The sequence below is a fragment of the Wyeomyia smithii genome, chromosome 1 (assembly GCF_029784165.1).
Source record: "Wyeomyia smithii strain HCP4-BCI-WySm-NY-G18 chromosome 1, ASM2978416v1, whole genome shotgun sequence".
In the NCBI taxonomy this organism is placed as follows: Eukaryota; Metazoa; Arthropoda; class Insecta; order Diptera; family Culicidae; genus Wyeomyia; species Wyeomyia smithii.
The window spans coordinates 67,701,444-67,726,319 of NC_073694.1; the positions used below are offsets into that span (position 1 = coordinate 67,701,444).

Sequence of the window (24,876 nt, forward strand, 5' to 3'; positions counted from 1 at the left end):
TTACCTAAATGACAGTATGAAAGAAAATCGGTACCGAAAATCGAAGATTCTGTTGAAAGAATTCATCGATGGACGCCATCGCACAATTTTATTCACCGATGAGAAAATTTTCACTGTGGAGTGAAGCAATTTTATAACCACCAAAATGAGCGTCAACTTTTACCTAAAGGCTCTAAGCGTATGAACGTAGCTTGATCACATCATCCAGTTTCGGGAATGGTTTGGGCGGGAATTACGGCCGCCGTTAAAACCACTTAATATTCATTGAAATGAGTGTAAAAATCAATCAATTCGTGTACCAAAAGCTTTTAACCGACATAGGGGCACCTTGGGCATGTGTACATTTCGGTAAAACTAAATGGACATTACAACAAGATTTGGCTCAATCGCATGGAGCGAAAAAAAAAATCAATGGTTATGATTCATTCATTGACCCAACTGCATTGTACTCTCCGCTCAAGCAATATGCCTCAACAGGTGTATTTCAAACTTAATCCTGAACGGATTCAAAAGTAGAAATGAGCTTACACTACACTATTTACTTCCGACATTGAGCAGCGGTATGCTGTTCTTATGCTTTAGGGGCCATCCACATACCACGTGGACAGATTTTTAACAATTTGGACCCCCCCCCCTCCCCCTCCGTGGACAACTGCCCATATAAATTCTAGAAAAATTGTATGGACTGTGGACATTAGACAACCCCCCCCCCCTCAAAGCTGTCCACGTGGTATGTGGATGGCCCCTTACGCAAAACCGTTTTAACTCCTTGCGCACTTTTAGATCTTTTGGTAATTGATATAAGTGATGATCCAAGTTGGATCTCTTACTTCACCCGTATTTGTACGCTTTGTACTTCATTTTGGATATTCACTTGGAAATATTTTATATTATAACAGGTGACATCATAAAAAACATCAATTAAAACAACGAAACATGTTGTTCATCAACACCGCCAGCAAGCCTGATGATAAATTTTAACGCACTCGAGGTTTTCAATTCACCCATGGTTCCAAAAGTGGATGCAAATCTATACCCAGTTGTCTCCCCTTAGGTCTATACCGCTTTGATCTGTCTGTCAATTCAGTAAACGTAAACATTACAACCAGGGGTGCCAAATGTGAAAACATGTTTTCATTTGGATGGAATTTGAGCTCATGTGAAGACGTTTGATTTTGTTAAAACCTTTTGAAGCCATTCCACTTTGGAGTCTATTAATAGACCATTGTACGAACTTTCGAGCTTTCTGTCAAAAAATTCACTCTTGAATTGAGTTTAGAAACGTCTCGTAAAATAGTCTATTGGCAACGAATAGTACGAGAACAGTGTTGCCGAGTCGATAGATCTTCTCTATGTGCGACTTTATATAAACATAGACTCTGATTTGAAGTGTATCTGCCGTCAACTTATTCGGGATTACGCAGCTGCTGATATTTGTTTGGTTTGATGCAAAAGAACATGAAGGTAGTGAATAATTTTGCTTTTGTCACCACGCACATTTGGATTATCTTTCTGAGAGATTACGTTAGTGCGAGCAAACAATAAACAATATAGCACGCTAGCCTGGGGGACTAATGCGGTCTGGATTAACTAGATTAGTTGAGAGAATTCGTTATCAATATTGTTTTCGGCACATTTTGTATCCAGCTTTAAACGCACCATAATGGCGGTCGCTATAATTTGATTGGTTTGATTTGATTGAGATTTGGGATTTCTACAAAATTGGCAACACAAATGTTGCCAGACATATTTTTCTTGTGATAAAATATATGAAGACTTCATATTGACGTAAGCAGAGTTGTCAAAAGGGTATGTAATTTATTACGAACTTTGCATTATAGCGTTCGCCATTATGGCGCGTACAAAGCTGCATATTGTAGGATAAGTACAACGATACACCGTGCCCCAATGCGGAGTCGAGAAAATTTCAAGCTCGAAAAGATCCTCGACCAGATCGTTTGTATTCACTCGCAAAAAGGGCATCTCGTTTGATTATACCCAACATTTTGAAAATTGCCAAATTCCGCGTTACCAGGGCCGGATTTGGTTGTTAGGGGAGCCGGGGCAGATACTTTCGTGGAGCCTTCTTTCAGAACATTTAGAGCAAAAGCAGGCCTTCACTTTGTCTTCCAATTTGTTATATCTCCAGTTTCCCCCGTTGACCCCCCTCCCTACTGAATACGGGCCTTGATGTAGCAAAGACGAACAGACTTAACACTTTGATAAAATTCCCAATAAATTCATCATTCAAATAATAAGAGTGCTTTACGCAAGTTACACCAATTGAAACAATTGATTTACTGTTGCATTTTGCTGGACCCAGGAAGAAATATCTCCCTGGATATCATGTTTGTGCTCAGTACCGCAGTATTTGCTTTCTCTCTCTCTAACCTTTGTTTCGCTCGTGACAGTCATATTATTACGTTTTTGTTTTGCTTCGAGAAGTATTGCAAACATAAAACTGCAGCCAATTTGGCTGACGAATTAAACTAGTGTCTGTTTTTCTAGGTGATGTTGAGGTGTGTGAGTGTGTGAGTGAATGATATGCCGCCCAACGAAGCTTCCAAACGATGATTGAAGCTTTTGTTGTTGTTTTTGTTTTTAATTTACAAAGGAAATTAATTCTAGCTCTTCGAACACTGTCACAAACATTTTCCAAACTACAAATGCTGTGCTGGTCGTTGCAGACATGACTTACCGCGCTCACAGCTCTTAGTTATTTGGTAACACAACAAACATTCAGCAACATTACAAGGCCAGTTGCTGACCAGGCTTGAACAGCATCATGTTGCTACGTGGAGTAGTCAGATAGTTTAAAACGAAACTAAAAGCCTTAATTAGGAACTTGAAAACATAATTTCTTATGGCATCGCTAAGCTAGGCTTTATGGTTTGACATAGAAAACGATATAATTTTAGTGCTAGCGGAGATTACGTCAAACATGTACCATGATGGGCCAATCAAACGGTGTTCTCTCTTGCGGGCTGTAGTCTTGTGACAGTGCGAGTCTTTGATTGGCAGATCGTCGAAAATACGTAGTTTTGTGTATGATCGGTTTACACAATAGCGTCGTCTTGTTCCCTGTAGTGATCCGGTTTATCTCGGTGCAGTTTACATCTGCATCTTACAATTGGTTGGCGTGCCGAACTTGGGTGCGTTCAACCGATCGGCATGCTTTATCCGTAGGTGCGAACGCAGCGTATCTATCCGGCTGTAGGAAGCTGGACAGTAGGGACAAACGGAGCGCTGCGGGGTATGTGAGTGGAAGTGATGCCATCGGTTTGTAACTTCCTTGCCACACGAGCGGCACCGCCAGGCCGTTCCAGGTTCCCGCGACGGAGTAAACATGTTATGGTAGGACATCTGGTGATGCATCGGATAGTGAGGATGGTGCGCCAGTTCGCCACCTCCGCCGTCCGGCGATGCCACGAGACTTGACGAGAGAATGCTGCTGGCGTGACGGGATAAATGGTGCTCATAATGTCCTCCCCCCGGCCCTGCAACCAACAGAGGAACAAAAACACACCGATATGGGCAAAGAAACGTGAAGGCCCCTTGGTAACTTACTACACTCGGTTGTGTGTAGGTGAGGGTGATTGGGTTCATGTTTATGTGTGTGTTTGCGGTGTATCTGTAGGTGTGAAAAGGCTGATAAGGTAGATATAGCGGGATAAAGCGGTCCGAGGATCAGATTGCATGTAGCGTTAATGGTCTATGAGTGACGCTAATGTAAAATATGAGAAACAAAAACGAATGAATAAAAAAGCGGATGAACAATGACAAAAACATGGCTAGTGATTTTGGTAATTTAGGGTCTGTCATGAGGATTTTCACAAACTGAAACCCGAATCGGTATCGATTTGATTATTGCAGAGAGCGAACGCTCTGCTATACATAACATAAGACAGATTTTGTTTTTGGACAGAATATAGCATTTGAAATTCAAAAAAATAAATAAATCAATCGAATTGAAAATGATTATAATGAAAATGATTACAGCAGGTGTTGCATGAATATTTTCCTCTGAGAAAGCTTATACAATCTATCGCGTGCGCCACATTTAGTTGCGTTTTAATTCTCGAAATATGATTATCTTCTGAGTGGAAAACACAAAACCGAATGAAACTGATAACGATGGTATCCTAATACGTGCCACGCCATTTTTAAACTTTACGCGGTTTTGCTGGTTGACATGTGTTTATGCTGGTTGGTCGAAGGAACTTAAAAACTAACGAAAACACTGGGGGGAACGATAAAAAAAGTGAATGGGATGGGCGACGTTAACACTCGCTGTATGAGTGAATCAGCATTTGCTGTAAAGCCGGGACTCCAGGGTACGGAATTTAAACTGAAACTAAGCCCGAGTATTACTTTTGGATGTTGTCGCTAATGTGGATAATATGTGGTATTCTTGGTAAAATTTCACAAGAGAACAAGAAACTATTTTTAGAGATAATTAACTGAACATACAAAAAATTGTGAAAGAAAGAGAGGGTAGAATGTAGTTTACGAATTAGTTGGTAAAAAGGTGAGCAAATAGAGCATAACATAGTGGAAGTTTAGCAGAAAAAAAATAACAAAAATAGCTACAATTAGCATAGAAAAATGAAATTTGGTTGCGGAATTTAGTGATATCAAACTGGTCTACGTCGGTTGGCAGGATTTTCTCAGTACAATGCGATAAAATGAAACTAAACAGAATTTGTCCAATTGAGGAGGATGAGCGCAGGCTTGGTGGTTCTGCGATGCCTTTGGAAGTGCGATCGAAGTTTTCGATGTTAACTCGATGGTATCGTTACTTACTGCTTACGCAACTGAATTGGTCTAGCGCCATCTTTCCTTCAGTCTGCGAGGCTACGATCTTTTGCGAATGAATGCTAGTGAGTCGCCCGATAACATTCAAAATTTGATGTTCTTATTACCTTTTTAGAGAAAAACGCTAGTTCACATTAATAAGACAGAGATGGCGCTGGTACCGTGGCTTCGCAGTTTGATTGCATTCACTTTCTACAACTATTTTACGATCATCTTTAGCATTAAAATGTAAGTTTGTGGAGATTAAGCAGGTAGCAAACGGAAGTTAGAGTAAATTTTAGAAGTTGTTGAATAGTGCAGAATTCACTGAAAACTAAAGTTGAACAGCAAAGAATAATAAAAAAAAAAACAAAGAGGAAGAACAATGGATGAATTTTGTATTACTCGATAGTATGAGAGTGGTAGTGAGAGCGAATGTAAAGTGCACTAAAGTTTGACTTGTAGTTCAATTTTGTCCGTTTTGTTTACTAAGCGAGAGGAGCTGGGCCGGGAGGCATACTTTTCCGGTGTACAGTACAATTTTCGTAGGTGGTCATGTTCGCTTCGTTTAGCGTTATTATTTTATGAACAAGAGCTCGCGGTTATGCATTCTACTATCGCGTCCGGGTTGCCAGAATCATCTTCACACATTTAGCTCGGGATGTTTGGAGCGACAGTGCATTAGCAGCGTGTCACTGCGTGTATAGACAGCTGTGCATAAGCTGCAGGCATATTTGCCAGGAAAGTGCACGTAATAGTGGTTCCGTACGTTGCACACAATTTTCCCGCACAGCAGGCAGCGCTTCCGTTCGTCCAGCGAGTTCACTTTCTCGAATATCTGCGCAATTCGAAAGGTCTTCAATTCTGCAAGTGTAACAGGAGAAAATGACAGAGACGCACACACGCACACAGACAAAGAGAGGTGAAACTGCGAGCCGGAGTGTAGCTTTTTTGACGTTTGGTTGTTGTTTCAATTTTTGCGATTGGTCTTTGGTGGGTGATTGGTTCTGAAAGGTGGAGGAGGAGCAAAAGGACGTCAAAAAATCCTAGCGCTAGTTTTTTCAGCTCGGGATCCGGATGATCGTATCTTCACTGCCGAGCGAATATTACTTTTTTTTCTTATTAATGTGAAAAGCGTTTTTCTGAAGGGCCAAAAGGAATAAAACTTGATAAGACTGGCAAGATTATAGAGATCGTAAATACTGAGCAAACACTTTCCAATACATGAGCGGCACGTGGAAATGGTTTCTGGTTTAAGTGAAAAAGTGATAGATTTACTGAAAAGTTGGTGATGAATATAAGATAAAAAGAGCTTATTGTATGCAGCAGTCGAAAATACTTTGCTGTTGATTAACCTAAAATCGTTTTTAACGAGAAAAAGGCAAAACGGTAATGAAAAAAATATTGAAATAGAATAGAGAAATAGATAGATTGGAATAACAGGAATACAAAAAGTATAGAGATCATGAACAAATTTAATATGCTTGTTTATATATTCACACGAATTCGAATCAATTGGGTTTCGGCGGAGTTTAACCAAATTTAGTGCAAATTGTTTTTCGAATCTTAGTTCTTTTTTTTTTGGCTTCCGTTAGCCAGACTGTTGTAGTAGAATTATAGATGATCATCGAGAAAAAGTAATTTTCGTACCTAAAATCTGTAATGATTACCGAGCAAGCAGAAATTTCAAACCAAGCAAAGTTTTGTTTTGTAAACAGTTAAGTAAAAAAATTTGCGCAAGTGTAATTATTGCCAAACAAAATTATACAGATTTAAATCAAAATGTGTACTTTAACAGAAAGAGTTGGTTCAGTTTTTTATTGTTGATACCCTAACATTAACGGTTTTGATTTCAACCCGCTGACAGTTAAACGAATGTTTATATCAGCATTTTTTCTAGTAACATTTATATGTATCACCAAAATAATTCTGTAGAAGTAATGACATCATTTCACGAGTTTTGACCAAATACACACACGCATATAACCGAATACTACTTTTCGCAGGAATCATGCAATCACACTTGCACACAAAATTGTTTCCGCTGCAATTAATTCAATCGAACTTCAGCTGCTATACTTTCAGCAGTATTTAAACGGAATTCAATCCCATCGCCAAAAATAATAACGCTTGATTTATATCCGTCAGTTGAAATCTACTTTCGAACATGTCTGTTAGCAGTGGAATGAAGTAATACGCAAAAATACTGACTGGACTGTTTTGCTCGGGAAAAGTTTTCTTTTCCCAAGTGCTGACCATAGAGACGCGACTACTTAAATCCTAGCAACACTTCCTCCACATTCGGAGCTGTTGGAAAACATACTAAACCACGACGGTAACGGTTCTATTTTTATTTGACGAACCCAAAAGCAAGTGCCGACTACTTTTACTTTCTTTTGCCGTTCTTCTGTTTTGGACAAACAATCAAAACAAGGAAAACAATGAAAACCATATTTTGCGCCAACAAGTTTTCTTAGTGGCGCCACCAGAATGAATTTCTCTCAATGACTTGTTGTTAGTTTTATTAATTAGTGGCGACTGTATTTTTTGTCAAACTATAGAAATAAAAATATATTTTTCTCATTAATTGTAACATAAATAATTTAAAGAAATGATTATTAAAAATAATCACCGACTTCTATTTTTTTAATATAATCACCTTAATACGATAACACTATCTTCAATTAAATGTAAGTCAGGTAAGTATTGATTAATATCAAAGAAATAGCAATTAATTTATTTAATAAATTTTGTAAAAATACAGCGACTAAGAAAACATTACACTTTTCATTTTCAATATTTTTATTTTTTTATCATTCATTTTTTTTACTGGTTTAGCAGCTTTTGCCTTCATTCTATTAGTAGTTAAGGAGTTCACATTATTTGTTTTTCTTTCCTCTCTTTTTATGTGTAACCAATGCAAGTTATTTCCAATTTTCTTGGGATGGAGGGTAACATAAATGACGATCGGCTTGTTTGTTTGCTTTTTTTGTTCACAATTACTAATTACAGCTAGCGGAGCTGAGCCGACTCCACTCAGCTGAAGTATCTCGTCCCTAATTTGTGTTTTTCACCTGCATTATAAATAATCATAACTAGTCAATATTGCACGTACGGTTTCTTCGAATGGGTTTCTGTTTTCTTGTGTTTTTTACCATTATAACTTACATTTACACGTTTTTTTATCGTTAAGGTTTGCCGTATTACACTCATTCAATTTTCATTGTGACATTTATACTCATATTAACTTCTTTCTGCCCGATTGACTGATCAATCTGTACTCACAATTCATCTTAATTTTCGCATTTAGCACCATCATCCGTTCGTTCTTGCTTTACACAACACCATCATATTTTACTTTCAATTGCGTAGATGTAGTTACGGTACATATTAATCGCTAAAATCACTCATTGGCTTTCCTAACCAGATTTGCTGTTGCCCATACGTGATTAATTGTTCGAGAACCATTAGAATCGAGAGCATAACACGATCGGGTAACAAATATGATATTTTAAACATCAAATAATTTTCCTATCACACGCGTTTTGTTGTTTGTTTGCCCTAACGAACGAGCAGAGCATAATTTCGAGAGCAAAATTGTGCTTCTCGGAACAGTTTGTCGATTTTCGATTCGCTGCTGCGGAAAAGCTGACTGATTTCATATTTAACGTTGATGTGCCGGCGCGAGTAAAAACATATAGTAAAATATATGACATGAAGAGGACGCTTGGGTATCAATGGATGTAATATAATGCCAGAGATTTTGCCTGTTCAGAATTGTATTAAATTCTATTGTCCTTTGAAGTTAAAAACATAATTTAAAAATTAAAAAGAACGAGCCGTCTTCCAATTAGAAGCAAACTACTTCTCTCCTATTCTTTCGCAATATCTTGCGGAAAGCTTTCATTCGACATGTCGGAACTGCCCACGACAACAACGCTGGTGGCGGCGGCGGCAATTAGTTTGCCGCAGCCCGATAATTAAAATTCAAACGTCTTTCGACCGTACATTTGATTTCTGACCCGCTGCACAATTACAACTTCGGAATACTAATTCGTACCGGAAAACCGCATCCACCCTGGTGCTGTCATCAGCGGATAAAGTCGAAAAGTTTTGCTTGTCCAACCGCAGCAATTATCTTCGGACTGTGTCGCCACGATTGAGCTCTGCGGATTTTTTGGGGACTTATTCCAGAGTGTTCCAGTCTAGTCGGGTTAGCAAGACGTGCAAAACCAACTGCGACTGGTTTACGGCAAAAGTAGTAAGTTTTCGCCCAAAAGAGACCCTGCTGCTTCGTTGCTGCTAATTGTTCACGGGGAAAACAATTATCGTCCGTGCGGTTGAAGTATTTACAGCCGGTAGGGAGGTCTGCCGCTGGCAGAAACATCGCCACTTAATCCTGCTGTTGCTTCGAAGCTTTTGGACGGACATGAACTTGAACAATAAAGGTTCTGATACGACGAGAGTATATTTAATAATGCGGCCTTCAAAAGTATTGTAGACTATAGGATTTTCTATATCGTTGATCTAGTCTTAATTGAGTTCAGTTACTTATAGGTACAATCAAGATTAACTGAATAGAATCGAATTCATCAGTTTGATTAGCTTAAAACTCGGCTTGCATTTCGTTTGTTGCATGCTTCGTATGCAGTGGTGGGCACCGCTAGCAAAAAAAAAAAAAATAGTGGCAATAAACGCTAATCCCCTCGAATTTTAGCGGGGCTTTCGCTAATCGTTAACCCATTATTATGTAGATTGTTATATAGTTGAATTTATTGCTCACTAAACATAATAAAAATAATCACTTTTGAGTGCGGCTCAAAATTCACAAAATGGTTTTCATACTTGAGGGTTTTGTTAAAGATGGCTAGAGCAAGATTAGTGACTTCGAGTTTCTCTATAAATTTTAGTCGCGACCACCTACCGTTTCGGAATCAAAATTTGTAACGAAGCTAATCACCACAAAAGTTAGCGAAATCGATAGACCGCTAACTGAGAATTAGCGCCGCTAGTCAGACCTCAAATTGGATCTTTTTTTTTTCTTTATTAGATAGGCTTTCAGCCTTTGGCTGGTTCGCATCCCAAAATTGGATCATTTATTACCCAACGAATAGTTATTGTTCAACTTTTCGTTCTGTTTTTAAAAATTATAGCAGATTTTTATAGACATTTTGAGTATTTTGGTACAGGTGGCATCATCCATTTTAATTGTGACAACATTTCAAACCACTCATTACAACATAAAATCAACTCATTTAGCCGCATAATTTACAACCAGTTAAGGAGTAAAAAATTACCCCTATGGCATCACGCCATGTTTCAAGGGCTAACATCTCAACTTACGTGTAAACGAGATAGCATATCACCGCCTCTTTTCATACATCTTAATCTTACTGCTGACAGCGGGCACAATTTAATTTGAGCCCAGGACGTGAGTTCATTGTCATTCACTGTTACTCAGTATAGGGATGCCAATGGCTCGAAAAAAAAACAAAATTGGAATTAAATTTCGCTTATCGACAGCTTGTGTTGATTTTTTTCTTTTTTTTCTGGATTTAAGTACTTTACAATACGATTGTTAAATTGTACTATATAATAGCACCATTTAATAATACCACAGAGAACAGATGTTTATCTTATTTTCAAAGGAAGAGTAAAAACTTGCAACCGTAATTTAACCGTAAGTGGTAATGCTTCCGCTATGTGTCACTCGTGGCAAACCAAGCACTGATATCGATACGGAAATATTTATGCAGTGCAACTGGGGCACCACCAAACAGATGTCGTTAGTGTATTATCGTACACACTTAATTTATCTCGGCAATCTTCGCTACTGCTGATCGAGCTCGGCGAATGTAACAAATGAGCCGTTGCGGAACAGAGTGGTCCATGTATATAGATTGGTGTAATACCATCATGTAATATGTAACATACTACATGTCACATGTGATTTGTGATCTGTTTCGGACGAAAATTCAACATGGTATAAATCAGTTTAAAAGTTTGGTCTTTTGAAATTTCCATGATATCCTAACTTCATTATTTTGAGTAGATGTAACTTATGCATAAAACTTATTTTTTTTAAAAATGGTTTATACACCACTCTGTTCCGTAACGGCTCAAATATCAACTATATATTCCGTTCCGACGAACATTCAACAGATATATCGATCTACTGTAAACCAGTAGGTATCGACACTTTGTTTGCCGAAGTTCTTGAAAATTCAGCCGAAAACTTGCACAGCATTTTGCTAAATTTTTAATCTGTTGAGTCCTCGGTAATAAAATCTAAGTGTTTATTTTGATTCAAATTTTTACAGACGATTTTCAAATTTTCTTTTATTAACATAAATTTCTGTTCTCTTTGATGATACGAACTGAATAATATCAACTGCAATTCAATTATACTCGCTTTTGGGCTACATTCAGTATTCAAATAATGTACCAATATCTCTGCGATATGAGTTCGAGAAACATTGCTTGAGGTATCAGTGGATATAAGTACCCGACCAACCACTCTTTAAGTTTCTTCATGAAACGAGAACGATCGCTATCGATTAGTTTTGAACCTATATCGATTGATTTCAGTTGTTGTCGTTTCATAAAGGTGCATAAAGAGTGGTTGATCGGGTAAGATATTAAGCTACTCTCTAATAGGTGTGATTCAGAACTAGTTCTTGTACGAATTCCATCGTACAAATACAACTCAATCTAAATGGATTTAAGAATATTCATTCATAGGAATAATCCAAAAAATAAAGGCATTAACTAAAGGTAAACAACATTTTACCACGATACAGAATATCACCGATATTTACCCAACAAATGAAACATCCGCACTATCTGGTGCGCTCTTCGTTCGACTGCAGCGCCAGCGTTTGTAGATGTGTCAGATTGAGAAACTGGTGCCCAAACAGTGTTATTGCTCGATGACTGGCATTTGGGTGCAAATTTTAAAGAGTAATTTTTTATTGCGATGAAGCAAAAAAAATATTTTAGGGTAAAATATTTTGTGAAAAATCAAGGTAATTTTCAATTGCTTTCAATGGAAACTAATGAAACAAAATCCAACCGAGCGCAAATAGCCTTAACTATTTGGAACGTTGTTTTCAATACCTTTGCAGTAAAGCCACCAGTTATTTTTTGGCCTAAAAAGTAATTATAATTCAAAGATGTTATTTAACAGATTTTAGAAAAACGGTGTTCGAGATATTTGTGTAAAAATTATGCTCAATTAGTTTTAACCTTGCTTTCCACGTGATGCGGATAAAATCTAAAAAAAAAAATTATTTCGAATTGTTTTTTCCAAAAACCTGTGATTCAGAATTTTCAATAACCAAAACATAAAAAGCTTCCATTATTTCTCCACAATAGAAACAGCAAATTGCAGCACATGTTAAGAACGAAACAGCCTACTTTGGTTTTCGATTTGTAGCCTCAAACACAATCGGTGTCGGTTCTGCTACCTTGCAGTAATTCGACGGTGTTATCGTTAAATTTAAACTCTCGGGCAGTGGTGGGCACCGCTAACCGAAAATTTAGCGACGCTAATCGCTAAGTCGCTAACCGGAAAATTTAGCTCGATAATCGCTAAACGCTAAACCCACATTAGCGGAACTTTCGCTAAACGCTAATCGCTAACTTTTTAATATGTAAATAGTCATATCGCTATATTTATTACTCGTGTTCTGTAAGTTTTGGACCACTTTGATCTGTTTTGGTTAAACAAACGAAAACAATTACTTTTTAAAGCTATTTACAGTAAGAGGTTCACGAAACGGTATTCATATTTGATTTTGTAAAAACAAGAATAACAAAAGTTATTTAGCTTGCATTGAAAATAGATACTCTTAGGAATGTTTTCATGAAAATTCAATTATTATCTGAATCGAAAAAGTAAAACCAAAGTTGTCATAATTTCAAGCGCATTGCAATTTACCAAAGTTCTTGGTGTGCCAAAAATTCAATCTAGACCTTGTGCTTGTTCTTCAAAATGCTCCTGTGGCTTGTACTGGAACTCCATTCTAACTGGAACTCCATTCTAGGGTAAAAAAACTGACAAAAGTAACTTTCGCAGTAAAGTATGTTCATCATCTTAGCGAATTAGCGATTAGCGTTTCAAAGGCCAAAATTTAGCGACGCTAACAGTTTCGCTAACCAGTTCAAAAATAAGCGAAATCGCTAAATCGCTAACTGAATTTTAGCGTCGCTAATTAGCGAATTAGCGAATTAGCGGAATGGTGCCCACCACTGCTCTCGGGAATGTAGAAAAACCGTTTTACTAGTTGGGTTAAATTCAACCACACCAGCCAAAGGAAAATCAACCTGTTACGTATATTGCTTAGGTTTTTGATAACTCTTGGTTGTTCCGAAAGTCGGAAGTTGCAGTATAGAAGCACTTAGTTTTTTAACGGAAAGTGAGTGATTTATCAGAATTCAGAATTCCCGGTTGATAAACGGATAACAACTACTGTTATTTGCGGTACTATCCTCTATAGCATGTGTTTTACGACTTTACCCTCTTTCTCTCTCTTATTTCTTCGTTCTCGATATTTTGTCGGCTCTGCCGTGCTTGCGAGTGTTCACTCTATTGTTTTTTCCTCTCTATCGATGTGAGTGTATTACACTTATAACTTTCTGTATAAGTAGTTGTTGTGTGGTAATGAAATACATTATACTGCCAAGCTCAATTCGAGTGTCACCGTCGCCACTCTCGCAAGGGAGCGAAAAGCAAGAAAAAAAAAATCAAAAATAAAAAAAGAAAGAAAAACGAGAGTGAGATGACGATGGCGGCACTAATACTTTCGCCTATCGTTCCCCTCGAATGGGACAACAGCATCGAAATTTTCTTAATCTCTGGTTCTGTAGACTGTACGCGATAATGAACTCTTAACATTTAAAGGTTTAAAGAAAATTCAAGGAAAACAGATCCTTTCGAATGAAATAGATAAATAAACGAAAAACAAATATTGCATAAACCTAATAGGAATAATTATTTACAATAGCACATTGTGACAGCCGTATAAATGAGGTAGTATTCACACAAAGTTAGGTTTTTTTTACGTTTCTCGCGTTTCGTTGAATAAGTTAAGAAAAAATTAAGAGCGAGTTGTGTCTTTTGAGAACAACTAAAATCCTAAACAAACTTAACAATTAATATGTGTAACACAACGCTGATGCTTTTTAAAATGAAGCTAAAATAAAAAAAAATGGTAATTATATCATATTGCACGTTGTTAGTAAAAATAATCAGGTTGTCTGCTATACAGTTATTCCTTAAACGTATGTAATTTAATCATTAACGACTGAATGCTTGCTCTCGTGAGCTGTGTCAGGGTTGTCTCCTAATGTCTATATTATTCTGAGTATGTAGCTCTCTGTAAATGCCTTCCTTTTCACGTCTTATCTGGCCTTTCGGGTGACTGGTTGTGTTTGCTGTGTTTGGGAATGGTTCGCTTGTGTGTGTGCTTGTTTACCTTACTGTCCTCCCCTGCCCGCTATCAGACAGGGGAGTTGGCGGCAGTAGAATGTATTTCATGTTGTATTTAGCTAGCTTAACTCTAACGTTACTTGTGTGGTTTGCCTTAGTCAAACAACTATGTACAATTCTCAGCTTTGTTCGGGCCCAAAATTTGCGTTTTCTTTGATCTTTTTGTTTTTCATTAGTCAGCTCAGTTTGTAGTAAATATTTTTCCTTTTTTTTCATAAATATTTTTTTTTTCATATTTTGTTGCCTTTTTATAAATATAAATATATTACTTTTACGCCTTTTACTTGTGTTAGTCAGCTGCTAAACCTACAACTCATTACGTCCATTTTAGTGTTTTTCTTTTGCTGGGGGGTGGAAACGAACAATTTTCCATCGTTCCGAAACAAAGTAACCTTTACTGTTTGTTTAGTCTATAAATCGAATTGCTCGGGTGATTATAAATAATGAATAAATTATTACAACTGTATAACTTTTGTCTATCCATTAAACTGGGTTTGTTGCATCATTTTAACTCAACTAATTCCTAATATGCCCGCGTTTCAACAGTCAATCGAACTGCAGAAGGGAGTCGAATTTTTTTTTGACTGGCGTGTGATTGAGGATGTAAATGCTGCTCCAAAAAATTGTGACACCGTTTACACTTGCGCATCGCAAACGCAAACTGGGTTTTTATCTGGGACAAGCTGCTACGGGAAGGCTACGAATATTTCGAATTGAAATGTAATAACCCTTGAGCAGCTTTATTTACTGACTAATTGCGCTCCGTAGACATTTGAAAAATTAACGGAAAAAAGTGATCTACTTCTTGTGCAACTGAACTACGCATTAGCACGATTGCGTCCTACCGTATATCCTAATGTCGACAGCGTAAATCAATCGATACAGAATATAGCTGTGTATGTGTGCATCAGGTTCCCTTTTGTATATTTACGACCCTGTTGTAACGGAAAGTAACGAAGCCGAGGCACACACTTCTGCACCGATCGGCTCGATCATAGATTCACAATGCATGGAGTAGAGTTTTGCTAAATAAACGAAGCTCGCTTTTTCTTGTTTCCTACAGGCTGAAACTGTGACTTGTGGCTGTGTGCAACATAACCTCAAATGGTGTCTCTCTTTTTTCGTGCCTAAACGCGACCGACCTTTTAAACTAGAAAAACTCTAGAGTGTAGCTTGCGCACATAATGATCTAGGTTAGCAAATATAAGAAAACTCTGTCTAGGTCTACAGTCTAGTATCTCAGTAGGGTTTTGTCCACCAAAACCGTAGGGCTGGGACAAAACTGGATACAAAAATTGTGGGAGCTTCGTTTAGAGTGTGGAATGGATTAGAGAGAGGTCAGAACGAAAACGTGAGCTATTCGTCATTTGTGAGCAATCTCTAGATGAGCTCGCCACTACTACCGATAGAATGTTATTTTGCTATACTGGCTTGTCTAGTTATTGGTTAGTGTATGGTTTGCTAGATTAAGTGTATACAGATCATTATGTTTCTAGTATTGTACGCGGCTCTAGATTTGTTTGATCTACTAATCAGCAGTGCGGCCGATTAGCGGGTGTGCTTGGTGGACGTTAGTTGAGCACACAGTTTGGGAAGATCCATTGTGAATTTCTGAGTGTCCAATGAAGGGAGGGGACGAAACACGATTGTTTCGCTGATGACACCCTGTGGCACAGTTTTAGTGGTTTAGCGCACAGTTTCCAGTACAATTTCGCGCTGGCTGGTAAACGATATCAAAATTTTTCCAAGCCTAATTTGACCTTTTATAACAAAAGATATAAGTTTTTCTTTTATTGTGTGAGTATAAAATCTATTAAAATAAAACAAAAAGAAAAAACGAAAATCTAAACGTAAGTAAAATTACAAAACAAGCAAGGCCTCTGTTAAAAAATTAACAAACATAATATTTAGTGTGGCTGTATCAGATTTTCTTCCCGCGAGAAAAGCTAAACTCATGATTCCAATTAGTGTTTAAGTTGACCGATACGTTACGTTACGGTTTGGTTGGCTATCGTACCCCATCCCGTTCTCGGACTCCGTCGGAAAGAACGGGCGATGCAGCGGGTTGCGCCGGAAGGTCCGGCCGCGGAGAGCTGGCCAGGTACTTGGAGCAACCGCTGCCTCCAGGGTGTCGATCGGGGTTCCGTTTCGGTTGGCAGCTGTAGTCTGGCCGGTCGTAAAAATCATCGCCACTGTTCATGCTATTAGTATACAGATTCCCAACGCTACTGCTACGCCTACCGTAGAGACCATGACCGTTCTCGAGATTCTTCCAATTGCCGCCGAGGTCAGTATCGTCGCCGCGAAGACTGTCCAGATAAGACGGTGAAATGCTAGCCGCCAACATGTTGGTGGTGGTGGTGGATCTTGCGACGGCCATCCGTTCGCTAACAGGTACATTGGTTGTTGCTACCATGTTGGTATATTGGTTGGTGACTACTGCAGAGGAACTATCTATTTCTACGCTGCTATCACTAGCGTACTGAATGTGATTACTACTGTGACGTCTACTGTATTGTTGTGATGAATGATACTGCTGTTGTTGTTGCTGCTGCTGCTGCTGCTGTTGTTGGTAGTAGCCATAGTCGGCTGAACTGCCTCTGCTGGAGTGAGATTGGCCGTAGGCGGGAGGCCAATATTTTCTATATCAGTCGGACGTTCCACTTTGCGAGTTTACACCCGGAGACGAGGAAGCCGCGGAAGCTGCCGCCGCCGCTGCTACTGCCGCCGCGGCCGTTGCATTCGGAATGGGAAAGTCGGCTTTGAATGGATTTAGTCCGTAGTTTGCATTGGCGGCCGCTGCGGCAGCCGCTGCGTTCAGCTCGGATTTCAGACTGTTCGCCACGGCGGCTGCCGCCGAGAAATCGGACTTGAAACTGTTGGCAGCGGCCGCAGCCGCCGAGATTGCGGCAGCCGCTGCAGCCGCCTGCGACGCCATCGCCGGCGACATCATGTTATCGAACTTGCGCGTGTCCGGATTAAACATCGGATGCTTAAATTTGCAGTGGGTTCGCAGGTTGTCGCTTCTGGTGTACGTGGCCCGGCACAAAGGACACTCAAAGCGGCCCGGAAAGTGGACGTGATAATGGTTGCGTATGTGCGTCACTACTTTACCGCACAGCTTACAGCGATGCAGATTACAGCCGCCCGAGAGACGTTCAAAGGTCAGCCGCATATGCCAGGCCTTCGAGCCTGTTGGGAAGATAACACACAAAGAGACGGGGACAGCAAAACAAAGAGAGAGAAGAATGTCACACGCAGTTCGACTGGTTCTTATTCTGATGTAATAGTAGTTGTAGTAGTAGTAGTAGTGGTTTTTGTTGGTTTAGGTTAGATTGTTGACATTGGTTGGCTTTGAGCGTACGATGTCGAGCATCCCGAAGGAAGGGCTGTGCTCTACTCGGACTTGGATTTGAAGAAATAGAAATAAGGCAGGAACAACAAAAACATACGAAGAACAAAAAAAAGTTATAACGAAACACAAACATAAAGAAACAACAAAAAAAAAATACATGAATTGAATATGACAGAACAGTAAACAAAACCATAGCTTAGAATGAACGAAAAAGTGAAAGGAAAATAGGAAAATGAAAACAACCAAAACTGTACAAAAATTACATAAACAGGTTAGGTGTTGCTCGTTCGCGGGGAATGCAAGTTTGGTTGTTTGTTTAAACTAGGTTTTAGTTCGTTTTAATATTTCGCCGGTCTCGTAGGGCTTAATTTGCAGTTCTGCGGCTAGAGAGGTGTTATTAAATACATCGTTTTCTAGTTTTGGTTTCGTTGGCAGATTAGAGCGTAAGATATGAATCCAATTAGGTACAAAATACACTTAGAGAAGGAAAAGTAATATGTAATACGATATGTTTTGGGCGTCAGTTGGCGAAAGGGAAATGTATAAATTAATAGAGAGAGTAATTGTTCTTTTTTTTAGCAATACACTTATTCCGAAAACAACATAACTTTGGTTAAAGTACATTATGCGGACGCAAAGAATAGAAGAATATCGGAGATCAAACTATATTGCTTCATTCTTGCACTGCCGATTTAGTAAATGTGTATGTGTGTATAGGTATGTGTATGTGTGTGAAGGATGAGAAATCTTTAGTATTTGTTTCTTCTTAGGAATAAATAAAAAATTCACCAACCAGCACCAACGTAAAAATAGTCAATCGATAATTATATAAAATAATAATTACAACTAAACGCTGAGGCACACGCTCGATTTGTTTTTGGTTAAAAATAAAATAAAAAACTGCACAGATGATCGTGACAAAACGAAAGGAAGAAAAAGTCAAACCGAAACATTGGTTCACATTTTGCTAAAAGCAAAGTACACATTTATAGTATTAGTTGTAAAAAAATATTATTTACACAGATGAATATATTAAATATGCTAGCAAAGAAACACTTAGAACGGCTTGTTTTTTTTTTTACTTCTGAGGTAACAACAATTAAAAAAAAGTTAGGGATTACCCGCTCCCGCGTTCAGAGTAGGTACAGCTGGCGCCCTGGAACGTGAATGTGTTTTCCCGTGACAGACGGACAGAGCGTGTGCGAGGGGGACCGGCCAGCAGGGAGCAAAAGAGACAGATAGAGTGGAGTGGTGGGGGAGGGCGGTTGGTCCGGACAAACCCTTCGTATTGTTTCGGCGTGGAGGGGGAGAGAAAACAAAGAATTTGACAGGAACGGCAACTAGTTTACGCTATAGAAGAAACAGAGCGAGAGAAAGGGACACATCAGCGAGAGAAGGGGAAATCAAACAGAAGAGATAACATTTTTTTTAATGAATAACAGCAATAAGATTCATATTATGGGTCGATTGTGAGCTTCACATTTAGTGTGTAATCATTGGAAGAATAATAAACACGACATCAAGGTGTTGAATTTCTGTTTTGATTGAGTTTGATACAGCCATGCTTTCGATCAGTAAAACTGTGAACGGAATATGAACCCATAAAAGAACAGAAGAAAGAAAGAGAAACAAAACAATGGAATCAAATATACTGAATAACGGTCGCCATGTTGTTCAGTGGTTAGTTTGACAATCGCTCATCAAACGGTGGACTGGCGATTGCGGCCATTTACTTCCATATCAACTGTGCCACAAAGTGAACCTGGTTTGGTTTGGTTTGATTTCGATGAAAACAACACAGATCAACTTAGCGAGTGGATGCCGGGTTTTACCGGGAGAAAGATTTCGATGTCACGGGGATTTCCGTTGCACTGCGTTAGCATATACAACTTTATGTTACTATTTTACAATAATTATTATTTTGTATAGTATGATTACTCCTAATGCCGCTGGACTACTGTTTGTTTTTGTTCCTGTACACAGTTTTCTCGTGGTTCTCTCTAATTTGGGTTTCCTGTTTTCTTTACATGTGTTGTCACCATATTTCATTATTCTTTTTTTTTATAAATATAGTTTTCTATATAAAAAATATATCTATATTTTAATCTACTTATATTAGTCTACTGTGTATATGGTTGTTTTATTTTTGATCCTAGGTTATGTTTATATTTTGTATTGCAAAAATGGGAGACTATCGAAAATCAGGACTAGAAGTAACATTCAACTGATTCAACTACGAATTTCCAAACCGAGTGTTTGAAGTCAATTGAATCGAACGTCGTAGATAGTAGCAAAAGTTGGTTCTACATTTGCTTGCAGAGTAATCTCTAATATACAGTCCATCTACCGTTGCTTGTTTCAAACAAATACTACTGGCTGTTGCACTAGTGTGGGTGGTATAGTGGCATCGCTATGCGATTGGCCAAAAGGTAAGTTTTCTAAACATACTTGACTTGCTGGAATCTCTCGTAGACGAGAATTCGCTAGGTTAAAAACAGAAGACAGGACGCTATCGACTAGAGCATTATTCTTAGATAAAAGCATTTTTCTTATACTTTAGCCGCTGCTTGTTTCTGGCGGCGTTTAATCACATATGTACGATGTGATTGTAGAACCGATCTCTAAGCTCGGGATGTTTGACCTTGCAGTGGGCTTTCATGTTATCGCGGCGGGTAAACTTTTGGCCACAGACAGGACACTCGTGGCTCTGTGGTCGGTGAATGTTTGCGTGGTGCCAGCGGTTCGAGACCGTTTTGTGACAGCTGACGCAACTGTACAGCGTTGGGAAGGTCCCGGTCAGCTGAATAAACAGGGACGAGTAGTCAATGTTGTGATCGCGACGCGTGGAACTCGAAGAGCGACTGTTTTCATTGCTGGAGCCACCACCCCCGCCAAGAGCGGACGACGATGAGGACGACGTGGGACCGGAAAGGCCCCCACAGTGGCCCCCGCCTGTGGCACCGGTGGAGCTGGCACTTGGCGGTGTGCTGGAGATCATAGACGAGCAAGTCGGTTGTTGTTGCTTGCTAATGCCGTTCATACGATGATGATCGAGTAAACTGCTCGGACCACTGCTGATCGAACTTCCATTGCCGACCATGTGGATTCCACTCCCGGGATCGTGATGCAACAAAGTCGGATGGTGCCGGGAGGCCATCGCTAGGCGCAACATTCGGTCACCTGTAAAGCACACAGGCACACAAGAACTGGCGTCACCGGTGCGCCTCACCACAAACGCACACACACAACAGAGACAAACAGAAATATGCAGTATTTTGTGGGCTTTCAACTACTACTTGATAGTCGTTCAGGCGTCAACTAGATTGTTTAGCATTTATATATATAGATATATGTATATATGGTGAATAGAACGATCACTATACTAAGTTTGATGCTTGCTGATTTCGGTTGACGTTTTGGGTGTATTTTTTTAACTTTCTTAGGATTGATATTGCGTACTTTTGAACATTGGCGTTATTCAATACTTGGGTTGTTGCATTTTTTTTTGGTTTTTGGTGAACTCGGATGCACTAACACTCAGTAAATACTTCCAGTAATATTTGTAAATAAAAATCAAATCAAACGAAAAGTTTTTAACTCAACTAGTAACTCATAACTGTCTAAAAGTTTAATAGTTTGTTTTTATCTGGCACTAGGGAATGGTATGGCCACACTGATTCATTAAAAGTATGAACAAAATATTGCTTCTTACAGCTGAATTACAATGTAGTGGTTGAATAGGCTAAGTGTGTGTGGTCCAAGGAGGCGTGAGGAGAGAACTAAGGACGGTACAGTGGAATTGTGCCTTCGAAAATGTCAGTCAGCGCTTCTAATGAATTTACAATTTTGTTTAGGAACTATGCTAACCTATAGCAGGTAAGACGGTTTAAAGCGTTTCTGATAATAAGGTTTTATGGTCTAAAACAATCTAATTGCAGGACGGGAGTATGAGGAATGTGTGAAATTGCATCTAGTATGGTCTAAACCATACACAACATCTGATATTGCTTAGTTATTTAACAAAAAAAGTTGCTCCAGTTTTGCTTGGCTAGTACATTGTTTTACAAAAAAATAAATCAATTCGCACCATTAGTTCGGTTCTTTTTTTCATAATTCAACACTAAATAACGTAAGGTATTGTTTGTGTTCTGATTCATCCATCAACACAAGCTTCAAATCAAAAACAAACGATCAAACGAACGGAAAGAGGACCAACGAACCAAATCAGTCTGGAAGCAGAAAATGTTCGTCGTGCAGGATGATCAAGCATCCGGCACTGTGGCACGCATTAGAATGTGACCAGTCGTGAAGTGTTCCTAATACTCGTCAAAAACATCCCGCACCCCTGCCTTCAGCTATTTTCTCCACAACAAGCAAACGAATCGCGGAACCGTTTACTGCGCTGCGAAACAAACAAAACTACCGGCAAAAGGGTAATCTTCACCCGATTCCCCCAGCAGACAAAACAACCGTTCTGCACACAAATGGAACGCAAATTTACTTTCGGCAAACTAAACTTCAATCCGTGTGTACGGGTAGAATCGCGTGCATGCAGGCAGACGGCCAGGTTTCAGCGAAACTCCCGACCTCCGCCTTCAGGCACACTGCACACTAAATTATTCATTAAATGCATAAACCAAACCAACTTTCTCAAACTCCCAGGAGCGATTTGCGCTCCTTCATCTCCTTCAGTGGAACGCAAATCGGGGGAATCCCTTTCGCTAGTCGTTTGTCCTCGTCATCATCGTCGGTACCGGTTGCTGGTTGCTGGCTGGGCGCCCTCTGGAGACGAGACAATTTCAATTATATAATTACACCATTCTGGCCGTCTGCCTGCTTCCTTCTCGCCTCACCATGATCCGGTGCTTTTATCTTTCGCGTTCGTTTAAAGGGATCCTACTTCCTGCTGCTGCTGCCATCATGTTTCGTTGCAGGTAATGATGATTCGATTATTTACGAACGTGCTCATCTTTGCATCCACACGCACGTGGGGCTGAAAACACAGTTTCTTATGGGGTGTAATTTTTGGGCGCCACTTTCAGGGCGAGTGTGTCAGGCAAGTTCCACGTTCGACACAAACAGCAGCACAAACAACGAACGACGTGGTCACGTGTCACCTCTAGTGGCGTCGACGGGATTTATATTGATTTCTTATTTTCAAGATAGTTATGTTTACTAGAGACGATTACGAAAGTGATAGTGATTGAATTCAAGTGTGCAAACTGCAACAATCGAGCATTGAAAAACATTCGACATGGCTGAATGTGAACATGTCTGGAGTGTAAGCAGGATATCGCTAGTCCGTTCATCGAAACAGTACGTGGAGACCGCTTTACTTCGATTCGACACGGCCAGCACGGCCATGCGAATGAAAGCAGGAAGAAAGAGACAAAACTTGCTAAGTATTCCTGGATATTCTTTTGTATTATTAGATGGTCGTGCGATGTATTTGCGAGAGCGACAATGACAGCAGTCCGGCAACATAGCTTGCGTTGACATAAAGTTCCTTGTGGGATTTCCAATAGGATTTTTTTTTAACTTGTTGCATTGGTGCTGGTGAAAGATGATGGACGTGATGCACAAATGATTGCTTCAATTTTGTTGTATTGTAGGTGCTTTGTTTACGACACAAGTATCATAAGGATTGCTGCCAAACGCGTTTTGTGCTGTTATCTTGTTTGATTTTTCTAGCTTTTGAGCAGATGTTTCATATGGACATTTTTATTATTGATTGGGATCATAACTGATTATGACTAGTTTGGCAAGAGTGTCAAAAATATGGGTTATATTTTGGTACACATGTATATGGTAAGATTTATATTGGACAATGATATGTCGTGTATTTCTATATATTCATTTCATCCATTTTATTTAAGCACAACATAACGGACACTTTCCATACATTGAACAAAACTAGATAAATTTTTCATATTCCGCCATACAAACATCATTGCATAGTATTATTATATACGGGTCGATTTCTTTGATACGGAAGTAACATCAAATAAATCGAAAGTCTGAACACAATAGCAGAATCCCAATGACTCTACTATTGTTTTCGGGCGGGGCTTGCCGACGGGAAAAGGATTTCGGAATGCGCTGCAAGTACTCAGTCATTCTGTCATGGATCTTTGGAAAATCGGTAGAGCTAACACCTTCTTGATCCCGAAACAAAGAAAATTGCAGAAATGAAATTATACTGCAGCTGTCTTTGTTTAACATTATCACTGCCAGACAGTGGGAGAGAGATAGGTTCCACACACACAGTTATGTTTACTAGAAACGTTTCTTACTCCAAAAATATGCGCGGATTTCAAATTTGACAATTTCATCGTGTTTTTGAAAAAACTTTTCTTGAAAGACATTTATCACTCAGAGGTATTATAAGCAAAACTCGAGTTACAGCATTTTCAAGAAATTTGGTCAAATTTACTCTGATTTACTTTTAATTTCTAAGCCTCTTTTGCTAAAATCTTTGTTTTAATTGTTGCCTTTCTAGATGACGAATTTGAAGAAAGTTAGCCAAGGAATACTGAAAATATAAAAATTTTGACCGGAAGTGTTGCCAGGATATCCATAAAAAACAATTTTGTTTTATTAATTTGGATTTTTCAAGTTTTAAGCTTAACAAAGTTTTTTTTATGGATGAAGTTTTTTCTAGTAAAAGTTGTTTTTCATGATATAAATGTTTTTTTCAATTTTGGCAGAGATTGTGTTAAAATATTCTATTGAATACTAGTTGAACCAGCAAAATTCGTCTCGCTAATTTTTTTTATTTATATTATTCAACATTCCTAATTGATTCCACATACAACTGAAGATTGTCGTTCAAACTCAAAAGACAGATCGTTTGTAATTATTGGTTTTATCAGAATGAGAACATCCTCGCTTTATTAGTTTCTGTGAATCACTACGATTCTGAAAATATCCATTTTGGGTGGTATTTTGTCACTTTCAGCTGTTTTCCAGAAACCGGAAGTCGCCGTCTTGTATTCAAAAATGCCATGTGGAGTCCATTTCTGGCCTCTGGGCATTATTTTGGTTGCAAAAATATCAATATTTGGTGTTAAAAAACCTGAAGTTATCATCTTGGATTTCAAAATGGCGTATGGAGTCGATTCTTGGCTGCTGTGCATTATTCCGATCATTTTATGCTGTTTCCCGGTAAATTGGTTGAAATATCTGATTTGTATTGGAGCCTACTCTGAAAGGGGGAGTATGGTGGGGTGTCAAACCA

General features: G+C 38.9%; 1 protein-coding gene across 7 annotated transcripts in view; it reads right to left on the minus strand.

Moving 5' to 3' along the window:
• Positions 1 to 732: 732 nt before the first annotated feature.
• LOC129724438 (sex determination protein fruitless) overlaps positions 733 to 24,876 on the minus strand; it is a 658,376-nt gene continuing 634,232 nt past the window's right edge. For 2 of the 7 annotated variants that reach the window (XM_055679480.1, XM_055679471.1), the window contains one exon: positions 733 to 3,497. In XM_055679480.1, coding sequence (XP_055535455.1) covers positions 3,112 to 3,497 — 386 coding nt within the window. In that variant the 3' untranslated portion in view covers positions 733 to 3,111. The other 5 variants (XM_055679463.1, XM_055679389.1, XM_055679455.1 and 2 more) reach the window with 3 other exon arrangements.